General features: G+C 44.6%; 1 protein-coding gene across 1 annotated transcript in view; it reads right to left on the bottom strand.

Moving 5' to 3' along the window:
* LOC145861804 (short transient receptor potential channel 5-like) overlaps positions 1-14,423 on the bottom strand; it is a 100,641-nt gene that overhangs the window by 18,535 nt on the left and 67,683 nt on the right. Inside the window, exons 8-12 of the mRNA XM_082965351.1 lie at positions 13,863-14,012; positions 13,624-13,672; positions 10,107-10,246; positions 5,199-5,399; positions 2,179-2,300 (exon numbers count right to left, since the gene is read on the bottom strand). Coding sequence (XP_082821477.1) covers positions 2,179-2,300; positions 5,199-5,399; positions 10,107-10,246; positions 13,624-13,672; positions 13,863-14,012 — 662 coding nt within the window. The remainder of the gene's footprint in view (positions 1-2,178; positions 2,301-5,198; positions 5,400-10,106; positions 10,247-13,623; positions 13,673-13,862; positions 14,013-14,423) is intronic.

Genomic DNA, 14,423 nt, shown 5'->3' with positions numbered 1-14,423 from the left:
CTGAGTGAGACTGACTAAGAAAAATCAATGGGGGGCCCCACGGCCGGTCATTTTACCATGATAACAAGTTTAGACAGGCCACTAAACTAATTTAGCAATCAACAGAAATGTTAGGTGTCATGGGCTAACTGAGTGACCGACGTAACAAGAGAAAAATTCATGATGCACAACCACATTTTTAACTTGTACAATTATGTATTCTACTATTCTGACTTACAACTGAGTTTGCTATTTATTATAGTTTATTTATTTTTGAGGTGAGGGGGACTGATTCGAGGTCCTGCATCCATCATCTACGCTGATCGAAGTGGATTTAACAAGTGACATCAATAAGGGATCATATCTTTCACCTGGATTCACCTGGTCAGTCTGTCATGGAAAGAGCAGGTGTTCCTAATGTTTTGTACACTCAGTGTAAATATAATTAGTTGTATTTAATATATTATAGTTAAAAAGCAGGCATATTATGGAAAGAAATAGAATGAAAGATAACATATGTGTTCCCCATATAACCTGGCTGTCTGTTGTGAGGTGCTCATAGTGATATTCTGGGTTTATAAAACAAGCAAGAGCAGTGTGCAGGTTTCTCTTTCTTGGCCTTATATCACAGAGGCACAGCCTACGAATGCATTTCCAACAGGTTGCAGGGTTAAATGTAATTATCACAGCTAGTCTGGTGGTATTGTGCTTTTCCCCTCAAGAGTCATTTACCCCATGAACCGCTACTGAACTTAACCGATTGCATCTTAGTGAGACGATTTGTTCACCTAAAAACAAAGCCTAGAGGCGTATGATTTCTTAATCTGCAAATAGATTTGGACTTTTACTGTGGTCAAATAGATGTGTATTTCTCCTCTGTCCTCTTTTTGTCTTTTCTCCCTTCACTCTCACACTCTCTGCTCCTCCTCTTCTCCCTGCTCCTCTGTCATCTCCTCCTCTCCTCCCACTCTTCATATATTAAGGCCAGGTCAATGTCTGTTAAATCACTCTCTAGCTGTGTGTGCCATCTTGAATCATCTGAGAGGATAGGAGTGTGTGTAAGAGAAAGAGAGAGAGAGAGACAGAGAGAGAGAGAGAGAGAGAGAGAGAGACGGTGAGAAAGAGCAGAGAGAGAGAGAGAGAGAGAGAAGAGAGGGGAGAGAGAAAGAGAGAGAGAGAGACAGAGAGAGAGAGAGAGAGAGACGGTGAGAAAGAGTGAGAGAGAGAGAGAGAGAGAAGAAGAGATGGGAGAGAGAAAGAGAGAGTAAAAGTTAGGGAGAGAGAGACAGAGAGAGAGAGCGAGAGAGCGGCAGAGAGAGGGTGAGAAAGAGCGAGAGACGGAGAGAGAGAGGGTGAGAAAGAGCGAGAGAGAGAGAAGAAGAGAGGGGGAGAGAGAGAGAGAGAGAGAGAGAGAGAGAGAGAGAGAGAGAGAGAGAGTGGGAGAGAGAGTAAAAGTTAGGGAGAGAGAGAGAGAGAGAGAGAGAGACAGAGAGAGAGAGCGAGAGAGGGAGAGAGAGAGGGTGAGAAAGAGAGAGCGAGACAGAGAGAAGAAGAGAGAAGATGAGAGGGGAGAGAGAGAGAGAGAAGAAGAGAGGGGGGAAAGAGAGAGAGAGAGAGAGAGAGAGGGAGAAAGAGAGTGTGTGTGTCCTTGCTCATTAATATTCATAACAGATGTGTCCGATAAGTGTTCATTTGCATAATGTGTGCCATCGAGTGTGTGTCTCCATCTGTATTGATAGATTACAATCAATAACATCATCACCTAGAACAAACACCAACTCTGTTGACTTGGCTGGGACACTGCTCCCTCAGCAAGACCACTGGAGCACAACCTGTTTTTATATAATCTATCCTTCCTCCTGAAGTGTTCACTCATTCACTACTCCCCACAAAGCTACAGGGACTTTCAAATCCATGAAGGGTGAAGTGAACAAGTGCACACTTTGGGAGAAAGGAAATATTATTGGGATGCATACATTAGTGTGTGTGTGTGTGTGTGTGTGTGTGTGTGTGTGTGTGTGTGTGTGTGTGTGTGTGTGTGTGTGTGTGTGTGTGTGTGTGTGTGCTTGTGTGTGTGTGTGTGTGTGTGTGTGTGTGTGTGTGTGTGTGTGTGTGTGTGTGTGTGTGTGTGTGTGTGTGTGTGTGTGTGTGTGTGTGTGTGTGTGTGTGTGTGTGTGCTTGTGTGTGTGTGTGTCTTACGTTGAGAAAGCGTTATTCTGTTTCTCACAGCGGATGCCCTTGCAGTTGTTGGGTTCATCTGAGGCGTTGGTCTCATAGTAGAAGTACAGCTGATTCAGCCCGTTGGCAAACGCTAGCAGCACCTAGCAGATATAACGATTAGACGTTAGCTAGCAGGACCTAGCAGATATAACGATTAGAAGTTAGCTAGCAGCACCTAGCAGATATAACGATTAGACGTTAGCTAACAGGACCTAGCAGATATAGCGATTAGACGTTAGCTAACAGGACCTAGCAGATATAACGATTAGACGTTAGCTAGCAGGACCTAGCAGATATACCGATTAGACGTTAGCTAGCAGCACCTAGCAGATATAACGATTAGACGTTAGCTAACAGGACCTAGCAGATATACCGATTAGACGTTAGCTAACAGGACCTAGCAGTTATACCGATTAGACGTTAGCTAACGTTAGCTAGCAGGACCTAGCAGATTTAACGATTAGACGTTAGCTAATACGACCTAGCAGATAAAACGATTAGACGTTAGCTAACAGGACCTAGCAGATATAACGATTAGACGTTAGCTAGCAGCACCTAGCAGATATAACGATTAGACGTTAGCTAGCAGCACCTAGCAGATATAACGATTAGACGTTAGCTAGCAGGACCTAGCAGATATAACGATTAGACGTTAGCTAGCAGCACCTAGCAGATATAACGATTAGACATTAGCTAGCAGCACCTAGCAGATATAACGATTAGACGTTAGCTAACAGCACCTAGCAGATATAACGATTAGACGTTAGCTAGCAGCACCTAGCAGATATAACGATTAGACGTTAGCTAGCAGCACCTAGCAGATATAACGATTAGACGTTAGCTAGCAGGACCTAGCAGATATAACGATTAGACATTAGCTAGCAGCACCTAGCAGTTATAACGATTAGACGTTAGCTAGCAGCACCTAGCAGATATAACGATTAGACGTTAGCTAACAGGACCTAGCAGATATAATGATTAGACGTTAGCTAACAGGACCTAGCAGTTATACCGATTAGACGTTAGCTAACAGGACCTAGCAGATATAACGATTAGACGTTAGCTAACAGGACCTAGCAGATATAACGATTAGACGTTAGCTAACAGGACCTAGCAGTTATACCGATTAGACGTTAGCTAACAGGACCTAGCAGATATACCGATTAGACGTTAGCTAGCAGGACCTAGCAGATATAACGATTAGACGTTAGCTAACAGGACCTAGCAGTTATACCGATTAGACGTTAGCTAACAGGACCTAGCAGATATACCGATTAGACGTTAGCTAGCAGGACCTAGCAGTTATACCGATTAGACGTTAGCTAACAGGACCTAGCAGTTATACCGATTAGACGTTAGCTAACAGGACCTAGCAGATATACCGATTAGACGTTAGCTAGCAGCACCTAGCAGATATAACGATTAGACGTTAGCTAACAGGACCTAGCAGTTATACCGATTAGACGTTAGCTAACAGGACCTAGCAGATATAACGATTAGACGTTAGCTAGCAGGACCTAGCAGATATAACGATTAGACGTTAGCTAGCAGGACCTAGCAGATATAACGATTAGACGTTAGCTAACAGGACCTAGCAGTTATACCGATTAGACGTTAGCTAACAGGACCTAGCAGTTATACCGATTAGACGTTAGCTAACAGGACCTAGCAGATATACCAATTAGACGTTAGCTAGCAGCACCTAGCAGATATAACGATTAGACGTTAGCTAACAGGACCTAGCAGTTATACCGATTAGACGTTAGCTAACAGGACCTAGCAGATATAACGATTAGACGTTAGCTAGCAGGACCTAGCAGATATAACGATTAGACGTTAGCTAGCAGCACCTAGCAGATATAACGATTAGACGTTAGCTAACAGGACCTAGCAGTTATACCGATTAGACGTTAGCTAACAGGACCTAGCAGTTATACCGATTAGACGTTAGCTAGCAGGACCTAGCAGATATACCGATTAGATGTTAGCTAGCAGGACCTAGCAGATATAACGATTAGACGTTAGCTAACAGGACCTAGCAGATATACCGATTAGACGTTAGCTAGCAGGACCTAGCAGATATACCGATTAGACGTTAGCTAGCAGGACCTAGCAGATACAAGGATTATAAATTAGTTGAGTTCTTTCTTATGCTGCAAATGATACACCCTGTTTCAAATTCTACGCCCTACACCCTATTTCAAATTCTACACCCCACACCCTGTTTCAAATTCTACACACTGTTCCAAATTCTACACCCTGTTCCAAATTCTACACCCTGTTCCAAATTCCACACCCTGTTCCAAATTCTACACCCTACACCCTGTTCCAAATTCTACACCCTACACCCTGTTCCAAATTCTACACCCTACACCCTGTTTTTCAAATTCTACACCCTGTTCCAAATTCTACACCCTACGCCCTGTTTCAAATTCTACACCCTACACCTTGTTCCAAATTCTACACCCTGTTCCAAATTCTACACCCTACACCTTGTTCCAAATTCTACACCCTACACCTTGTTCCAAATTCTACACCCTGTTCCAAATTCTATACCCTACACCCTGTTCCAAATTCTACACCCTGTTCCAAATTCTACACCCTACACCCTGTTCCAAATTCAACACCCTGTTCCAAATTCTACACCCTACACCCTGTTCCAAATACTACACCCTACACCCTGTTCCTGTTATGTTTAGGCTGGGCCCTATGGTCCTTATTGACAACAACTGAAAGTATCTCAGTGTTATACACAAAAAACAACTGGCTCTATTCAACCAGGACCATACAATCCAGCTACAGGTGTGATGTCATATCTATTGGCCCTCATAACAATCTAGTTGATAGTTTGAGGTGTGTGTGTGTGTGTGTGTGTGTGTGTGTGTGTGTGTGTGTGTGTGTGTGTGTGTGTGTGTGTGTGTGTGTGTGTGTGTGTGTGTGTGTGTGGTGTGTGTGTGTGTGTGTGTGTGTGTGTGTGTGTGTGTGTGTGTGCGTCTCACCAGACAGTAGATGAAGAGGAACTTGAGTATGTCCAACAGCATCCTTCCCAATGAGATCTGTAGAGGTCCCAGGTGGGAGTTGGCCGTGAACAGGGAGATGAGTCGTAGAGAACTGAAGATATTAGCTATAGCAAACAACGCTTCTGCTATCAGGGTAGGGTGCCACATCTCCCACTCTTCTCTAGGACGGGATGAGTTGTACTACGGAGATAGAGACGGGGGGGGGGGGGGGGGGGAATAGAGAGAGGGGGGTATGTAGAGAGAGAGATAGAGAGCAATAGGAAGATAGAAAGGGAGAGAAAGATGTGGATGGATTTACAGCATGTCAAAGTTCAGAAATGTCATGGATAACCTCCCCTGATTCTAAATTCAGCATCTTGGCCAGTATCACAGGAATCCATCTGCTGCTACTCTCTCTCTCTCTCACAGACACACACATCATGCATGCACTCACAACTACCCACTTTCAGCTCTTGTCAGAATCCCAACTTGATGTTTGCCAACCTTGAATATTCATCAAAAATGTTCCAGAGTGTTGCAGAATGTTCATCACAATGTTCCAGAATGTTCAACTCAATGTTCTAGAATGTTCAAGTCAATGTTCCAGAATGTTTAACTCAATGTTTCAAGTTTCAAGTCAATGTTCCAGAATGTTCAAGTCAATGTTCCAGAATGTTTAACTCAATGTTTCAAGTTTCAAGTCAATGTTCCAGAATGTTTAACTCTATATTTCAAGTTTCAAGTCAATGATCCAGAATGTTTAACTCAATATTTCAAGTTGCAAGTCAATGTTCCAGAATGTTCAAGTCAATGTTCCAGAATGTTTAACTCAATATTTCAAGTTTCAAGTCAATGTTCCAGAATGTTCCAGGATGTTCAGATGTTGATAAATATTATCCAGATTGTCATACCCTCCAGAATGTCATACAGTACCTTGTGCCATCCTGGGATGTTCGGTAACACGGGCACTGAACACAAGGGGAGCTATTTTCCCACTGAGCCTCTGTAATCCAAAGGTTAGCAATGCTAACAAGTCAATGTAAAATCCCAAAGTGAATACTAGCTAATTGCTAACGAGCGAATTGCGAACATTTTATACCGGCTCTGACAGAAACTATTTACAGGACAGACATCTCAGCTCATAAAGTTATACAATAAACTCAAAAATGCTACTCACAGTTTGCTGCACGTACAAAACAAATATTAGACAGCAAGGATCTTGATCCAGGAGGGGATTCTCTGCTGTTACCAAGAGAAGCTTGATTTTCCAAGAAGCTAAACACTTAGCTAGATGACTACCTATTAAATTAGCAAACCAAATGCGCAACTACAGAGCATTTAGCACATTTTACACAGTTAACTTAATAGTTCTAAGATACTGTATCTACCAAACATTTAGTTGTGAATTCCATACTGTAACTAGATCACCTGGAGCATTCTGCACCACAGTGACTCACATGGCTCCGGTCTCTCATCATTGTGTGCACGTGACTGGGGACTACCAGTAAGCATCACAATGAAATATAATGTGACAGGTGAACTGAAGAACACAATCTGCTTTAGCTCCTAACACGCACAAATTGACTGCAGGTATTTACATTAAAAAAAAAGTAGCTACAAATTTTTTTTTAAACCTCAAAGAAATAGTTTCAACGGTATTGAAAACAACATGCTGTGGCTATTTCCGGTATACGGTAAATACGGTCTACCGCCCGAGCCTAATGGATATTTCACAATGAATGTTCCTGAATTTAACATCAACTTCTGGTTTCCCTCCAACTGCAACAAGCTGTTGTGTTTTGCGTAAACTAGCTGCCTGCCTGCAGATGGACATGTAGTGTGTGTGTGTGTGTGTGTGTGTGTGTGTGTGTGTGTGTGTGTGTGTGTGTGTGTGTGTGTGTGTGTGTGTGTGTGTGTGTGTGTGTGTGTGTGTGTGTGTGTGTGTGTGTGTGTGTGTATCTCTTACGTTGAGAATGCGTTATTCTGTTTCTCACAAGTCTGGATTATGTTGTGTGTTGTATTCTGGATTATGTTGTGTGTTGTAGTCTGGATTATGTTGTGTGTTGTGTCAAATCAAATCACATTTTATTTGTCTCACGTGCAAAATACAACAGACCTTACAGTGAAATGCTTACTTACAAGCCCTCAACCCAACAATGATTTTAGAAGTTTTAAGAAAGAAAAATAAGTGTTATGTGAAAAATAGGAAATAAAAGTAACAAATAATTAAAGAGCAGCAGTAAATAACAATAGCGAGACTATATACAGGGTGTACCAGTACAGAGTCAATGTGGAGGCTATATACAGGGGGTACCGGTACAGAGTCAATGTGGAGGCTATATACAGGGGGTACCGGTACAGAGTCAATGTGGAGGCTATATACAGGGGGTACCGGTACAGAGTCAATGTGGAGGCTATATACAGGGGGTACCAGTACGAGTCAATGTGGAGGCTATATACAGGGGGTACCGGTACAGAGTCAATGTAGAGGCTATATACAAGGTGTACCTGTACAGAGTCAATGTGGAGGCTATATACAGGGTGTATCAGTACAGAGTCAATGTGGAGGCTATATACAGGGTGTATCAGTACAGAGTCAATGTGGAGGCTATATACAGGGGGTACCGGTACAGAGTCAATGTGGAGGCTATATACAGGGGGTACCGGTACAGAGTCAATGTGGAGGCTATATACAGGGGGTACCGGTACAGAGTCAATGTGGAGGCTATATACAGGGGGTACCAGTACGAGTCAATGTGGAGGCTATATACAGGGGGTACCGGTACAGAGTCAATGTAGAGGCTATATACAAGGTGTACCTGTACAGAGTCAATGTGGAGGCTATATACAGGGTGTATCAGTACAGAGTCAATGTGGAGGCTATATACAGGGTGTATCAGTACAGAGTCAATGTGGAGGCTATATACAGGGGGTACCGGTACAGAGTCAAGTGGAGGCTATATAGAGGGGGTACCGGTACAGAGTCAATGTGGAGGCTATATACAGGGTGTATCAGTACAGAGTCAATGTGGAGGCTATATACAGGGTGTATCAGTACAGAGTCAATGTGGAGGCTATATACAGGGTGTATCAGTACAGAGTCAATGTGGAGGCTATATACAGGGGGTACCGGTACAGAGTCAAGTGGAGGCTATATAGAGGGGGTACCGGTACAGAGTCAATGTGGAGGCTATATACAGGGTGTATCAGTACAGAGTCAATGTGGAGGCTATATACAGGGTGTATCAGTACAGAGTCAATGTGGAGGCTATATACAGGGGGTACCAGTACAGAGTCAATGTGGAGGCTATATACAGGGGGTACCGGTACAGAGTCAATGTGGAGGCTATATACAGGGGGTACCGGTACAGAGTCAGTGTGGAGGCTATATACAGGGGGTACTGGTACAGAGTCAATGTGGAGGCTATATACAGGGGGTACCGGTACAGAGTCAATGTGGAGGCTATATACAGGGGGGTACCGCGACATAGTCAATGTGGAGGCTATATAGAGGGGGTACCGGTACAGAGTCAATGTGGAGGCTATATACAAGGGGTACCGGTACAGAGTCAATGTGGAGGCTATATACAGGGTGTACCAGTACAGAGTCAATGTGGAGACTATATACAGGGGGTACCAATACAGAGTCAATGTGGAGACTATATACAGGGGGTACCGGTACAGAGTCAATGTGGAGGCTATATAGAGGGGGTACCGGTACAGAGTCAATGTGGAGGCTATATACACTGTGTTACGGTAAAGAGTCAATGTGGAGGATATATACAGGGGAGTACCAGTACAGAGTCAATGTGGAGGCTATATACAGGGGGTACCAGTACAGAGTAAATGTGGAGGCTATATACAGGGGGTACCAGTACAGAGTCAATGTGGAGGCTATATACAGGGGGTACCGGTACAGAGTCAATGTGGAGGCTATATACAGGGTGTACCGGTACAGAGTCAATGTGGAGGCTATATAGAGGGGGTACCGGTACAGAGTCAATGTGGAGGCTATATACAGGGGGTACCAGTACAGAGCCAATGTGGAGGCTATATACAGGGGGCACCGGTTAGTCGAGGTAATTGAGGTAATATGTACATTTAGGTAGAGTTATTAAAGTGACTATGTATAGATAATAACAGAGAGTAGCAGCAGCGTAAAAGAGGGGTCTGAGTAGCTCTTTGATTAGCTGTTCAGGAGTCTTATGGTTTGGGGGTAGAAGCTGTCAAGAAGTCTTTTGGACCTAGACTTGGCGCTCCGGTACCGCTTGCCGTGTGGTAGCAGAGAGAAAAGTCGATGACTGGGGTGGCTGGACTCTTTGACAATTTTTAGGGCCTCCCTCTGACACCGCCTGGTATAGAGGTCCTGGATGGCAGGAAGCTTGACCCCAGTGATGTACTGGGCCGTACGCACTACCCTCTGTAGTGCCTTGTGGTCAGAAGCCGAGCAGTTTCCATACCAGGCGGTGATGCAACCAGTCAGGATGCTCTCGATGGTGCAGCTGTATAAGTTTTTGAGGATCTTAGGACCCACGCCAAATCTTTTTAGTTTCCTGAGGGGGAATAGGTTTTTGTCGAGCCTCTCTTCACGACTGTCTTGGTGTGTTTGAACCATGTTAGTTTGTTGGTGATGTGGACACCAAGGAACTTGAAGATCTCAACCTGCTCCACTACAACCCCGTCGGTGAGAATGTAACGCCTTGCGTGTGTGTGTGTGTGTGTGTGTAGAGAATAATGTCTGAAATGGAGTGAATGGAATGGAATAAAATATGTAGTTTTCATATTTAATGTGTTTGACACCACTCCATTACAGACATTATTTTGAGCTGTCCTCCCTTCAGCAGCCTCCTCTGGTGCGTGTGTTTCTACCTGCATGCCTGTGTGTGTGTGTGTGTGTGTGTATCTTACCTTAACATAAGCTACTATCTTCAGTGATATAGTAGCCAGGTAGAGGGAGTTCATAGCGAAATCCATCAGGTTCCACCAGTCATGAATATACTCTGTAAAACCTCCATCCCACATCTCCTTAATCTCAGCCCAGATAAAACCTAGAGAGAGGGGGGGAGAAGGAGAGAGGGGGGAGGGGGAGAGAGAGAGAGAGAAAGGGAGAGGGAGACAGAGAGAGAAAGAGAGGGCCAGAGAAAGAAATAGAGGGGGACAGAGAGAGAGAGAAAGGAAGAGGGGAACAGAGAGAGAGATAGATAGATAGATAGATAGATAGATAGATAGATAGATAGATAGATAGATAGATAGATAGATAGATAGATAGATAGATAGATAGATAGATAGATAGATAGATAGATAGATAGATAGATAGATAGATAGATAGATAGATAGATAGATAGATAGATAGATAGATAGATAGATAGATAGATAGATAGATAGATAGATAGATAGATAGATAGATAGATAGATAGATAGATAGATAGATAGATAGATAGATAGGGGAGAGCGAGAGAGAGAGGGGGAGAGGGGGACAGAGAGAAAGAGAGAAAGAGAGAGAGAGAGAGGGGCAGAGAAAGAGAGAGAGAGAGACAGAGGGGACAGAGAGAGGGACAGAGAGGGGGACAGAGAGGGGGGACAGCATCACCAGTCATATACAGTGCCTTCAGAAAGTATTCACACCCCTTGACTTATTCCACATTTTATTGTGTTACAGCCAGAATCCAAAATTGATTAAATATATATTTTTCTCACCCATAATGACAAAGCGAAAACCTTTTTTGTATGTTGGTATTTTAGCAAATGTATTGAAAATGAAATATAGAAATATCTCATTTACATAAGTATTCACACCCCTGAGTCAATAGTTTGTAGAAGCATCTTAGGCAGCGATTACAGCTCTGAGTCTTTCTGGGTAAGTCTCTAAGAGCTGTGAGTCTTTCTGGGTCAGTCTCTAAGAGCTGTGAGTCTTTCTGGGTAAGTCTTTAAGAGCTGTAAGTATTTCTGGGTAAGTCTCTAAGAGCTTTCTTCACCTGGATTATTTGCCCGTTACTCTTTTCAAAATTATTTAAGTTCTGTCAAATTGGTTCTTGATAATTGCTAGACAACCATTTTCAGGTCTTGTCAGAGATTTTCAAGTAAATTTAAGTCAAAACTGTAACTCGACCACTCAGGAGCATTCACTGTCCTCTTGGTAAGCGACTCCAGTGTAGATTTGGCCTTGTGTTTTAGGTTATTGTCCTGCTGAAAGGTGAATTCATCTCCCAGTGTCTGTTGGAAAGCAGACTGGACCAGGTTTTCCTCTAGGATTTAGACTGTGCTTAGTTCCATTGCGTTTCTTTTGTAATCTGAAAAATTCCCCAGTCCTTAACTATTACAAGCATACCCATAACATGATGCAGCCACCACTATGCTCAAAGATATGGAGGGTGGTACTCAGTAATGTGTTTTATTGGATTTCTATTGACTGTGTGTGTTGATACACCATCCAAAGTGTAATTAATCACTTCAACATGCTCAAAGGGATATTCAATGGCTCTAAAAACGTTTTTTTTTACCCATCTACCAATAGGTGCCCTTCGTTGCGAGGCATTGGAAAACCTCCCTGGTCTTTGTGGTTGAAAATGTGTGTGAAATTCACTGCTCAACTGAGGGACCTTACAGATAATTGTATATGTGGGATACAGAGATGAGGTAGTCATTCAAAAATCATGTTTAACACTATTATTGCACACAGAGTGAGTCCATGCAACTTATTATGTGACTTGTTAAGAACATTTTTTAACTCCTGAACTTATTTAGGGTTGCCATAACAACAGGGGGTCGAATACTTTATAAACTCAAGACATTTCAGCTTTCATTTTTTATTAATTTGTAAACATTTCGAAAAACATAATCCCGCTGTGACAATTAGACACACACACTCCCCCTCTCACTCACAAACTCACCCATGGTAGTATTCCCACTACTCACCCAGTACCCACGGTATTATCACCCCACAGACACCCTCTCTCTACTCACCCAGTACCCACGGTATTATCACCCCATCCCCACAGACACCCTCTCTCTACTCACCCAGTACCCACGGTATTATCACCCCACAGACATCCTCTCTCTACTCACCCAGTACCCACGGTATTATCACCCCATCCCCACAGACACCCTCTCTCTACTCACCCAGTACCCACGGTATTATCACCCCACAGACACCCTCTCTCTACTCACCCAGTACCCACGGTATTATCACCCCACAGACACCCTCTCTCTACTCACCCAGTACCCACGGTATTATCACCCCACAGACACCCTCTCTCTACTCACCCAGTACCCACGGTATTATCACCCCACCCCCACAGACACCCTCTCTCTACTCACCCAGTACCCACGGTATTATCACCCCCCACAGACATCCTCTCTCTACTCACCCAGTACCCACGGTATTATCACCCCCACAGACATCCTCTCTCTACTCACCCAGTACCCACGATATTATCACCCCACCCCCACAGACACCCTCTCTCTACTCACCGAGTACCCACGGTATTATCACCCCCACAGACACCCTCTCTCTACTCACCCAGTACCCACGGTATTATCACCCCACAGACACCCTCTCTCTACTCACCCAGTACCCACGGTATTATCACCCCATCCCCACAGACACCCTCTCTCTACTCACCCAGTACCCACGGTATTATCACCCCACAGACACCCCCTCTCTACTCACCCAGTACCCACGGTATTATCACCCCACCCCCACAGACACCCTCTCTCTACTCACCCAGTACCCACGGTATTATCACCCCACAGACACCCTCTCTCTACTCACCCAGTACCCACGGTATTATCACCCCACAGACACCCTCTCTCTACTCACCCAGTACCCACGATATTATCACCCCACAGACACCCTCTCTCTACTCACCCAGTACCCACGGTATTATCACCCCACAGACACCCTCTCTCTACTCACCCAGTACCCACGGTATTATCACCCCACCCCCACAGACATCCTCTCTCTACTCACCCAGTACCCACGGTATTATCACCCCACAGACACCCTCTCTCTACTCACCCAGTACCCACGATATTATCACCCCACAGACATCCTCTCTCTACTCACCGAGTACCCACGGTATTATCACCCCACAGACACCCTCTCTCTACTCACCCAGTACCCACGGTATTATCACCCCACAGACACCCTCTCTCTACTCACCCAGTACCCACGGTATTATCACCCCATCCCCACAGACACCCTCTCTCTACTCACCCAGTACCCACGGTATTATCACCCCACCCCCACAGACACCCTCTCTCTACTCACCCAGTACCCACGGTATTATCACCCCACCCCCACAGACACCCTCTCTCTACTCACCCAGTACCCACGGTATTATCACCCCACCCCCACAGACACCCTCTCTCTACTCACCCAGTACCCACGGTAGTATCACCCCACAGACACCCTCTCTCTACTCACCCAGTACCCACGGTAGTATCATCCATTCAACAACAGTAGGCGGAGGACCCTGCATTAAATTACATCAAAATGGATCAATGTATTAGCTATTAGCTAGTCATGAATGGTTAAAAACATGAAAATCATTTTACTGGACAGCAACAACCATACAATCTCTCTCTCTTACGTAGATTTAATATATATTCATATAATTAATTTCATTTAAATAAATGTCTGTCTGTTTGTTTGTCTTGGATTACCTGCATGTGTAGCTTGGTCCTGGCGATGTGTTGGGAGGCGAGGAGGAGTAGGAAGAGAAAGTTCAGATAGGAGGCTGTGTGACAGATAAACTTGATGAAGGGTTTCTTCACAAACACACCCAGGGAAGACTTGGGGGCTAGGAGGTAGATCTGGAGAGAGAGAGAGGGAGGAGAGGAGAGGGAGAGAGGAGGAGGGAGAGGGAGGAGAGAGAGGGAGGGGGAGGAGAGGGAGGGAGGAGAGAGAGGGCGGAGAGGAGAGGGAGGAAAGAGAGGGAGGGAGGAGAGAGAGGGAGGAGAGGGAGGAGAGAGAGGGAGGAAGGAGAGAGAGAGGGAGAGGGAGGAGAGAGAGGGAGGAGAGAAAGGGAGGATAGAGAGGGAGGAGAGAGAGGGAGAGAGGAGAAGGAGGGAGAAGAGAGAGGTAGAAAGAGAGAGAGAGAGAGAGAGAGAGAGAGAGAGAGAGAGGGAGGAGAGAGAGGGCGGGGGGGATGAAAAAAACAGAGAGATAGAGAGAGAGAAGGAGGAGAGAGAAAAGAGAGAGAGAGAGAGAGAGAGAGAGAGAGA

This window comes from Salmo salar, chromosome 18 (genome assembly GCF_965601325.2).
Source record: "Salmo salar chromosome 18, fSalSal1, whole genome shotgun sequence".
In the NCBI taxonomy this organism is placed as follows: Eukaryota; Metazoa; Chordata; class Actinopteri; order Salmoniformes; family Salmonidae; genus Salmo; species Salmo salar.
This window is presented reverse-complemented; position numbering and strand designations above follow the sequence as displayed.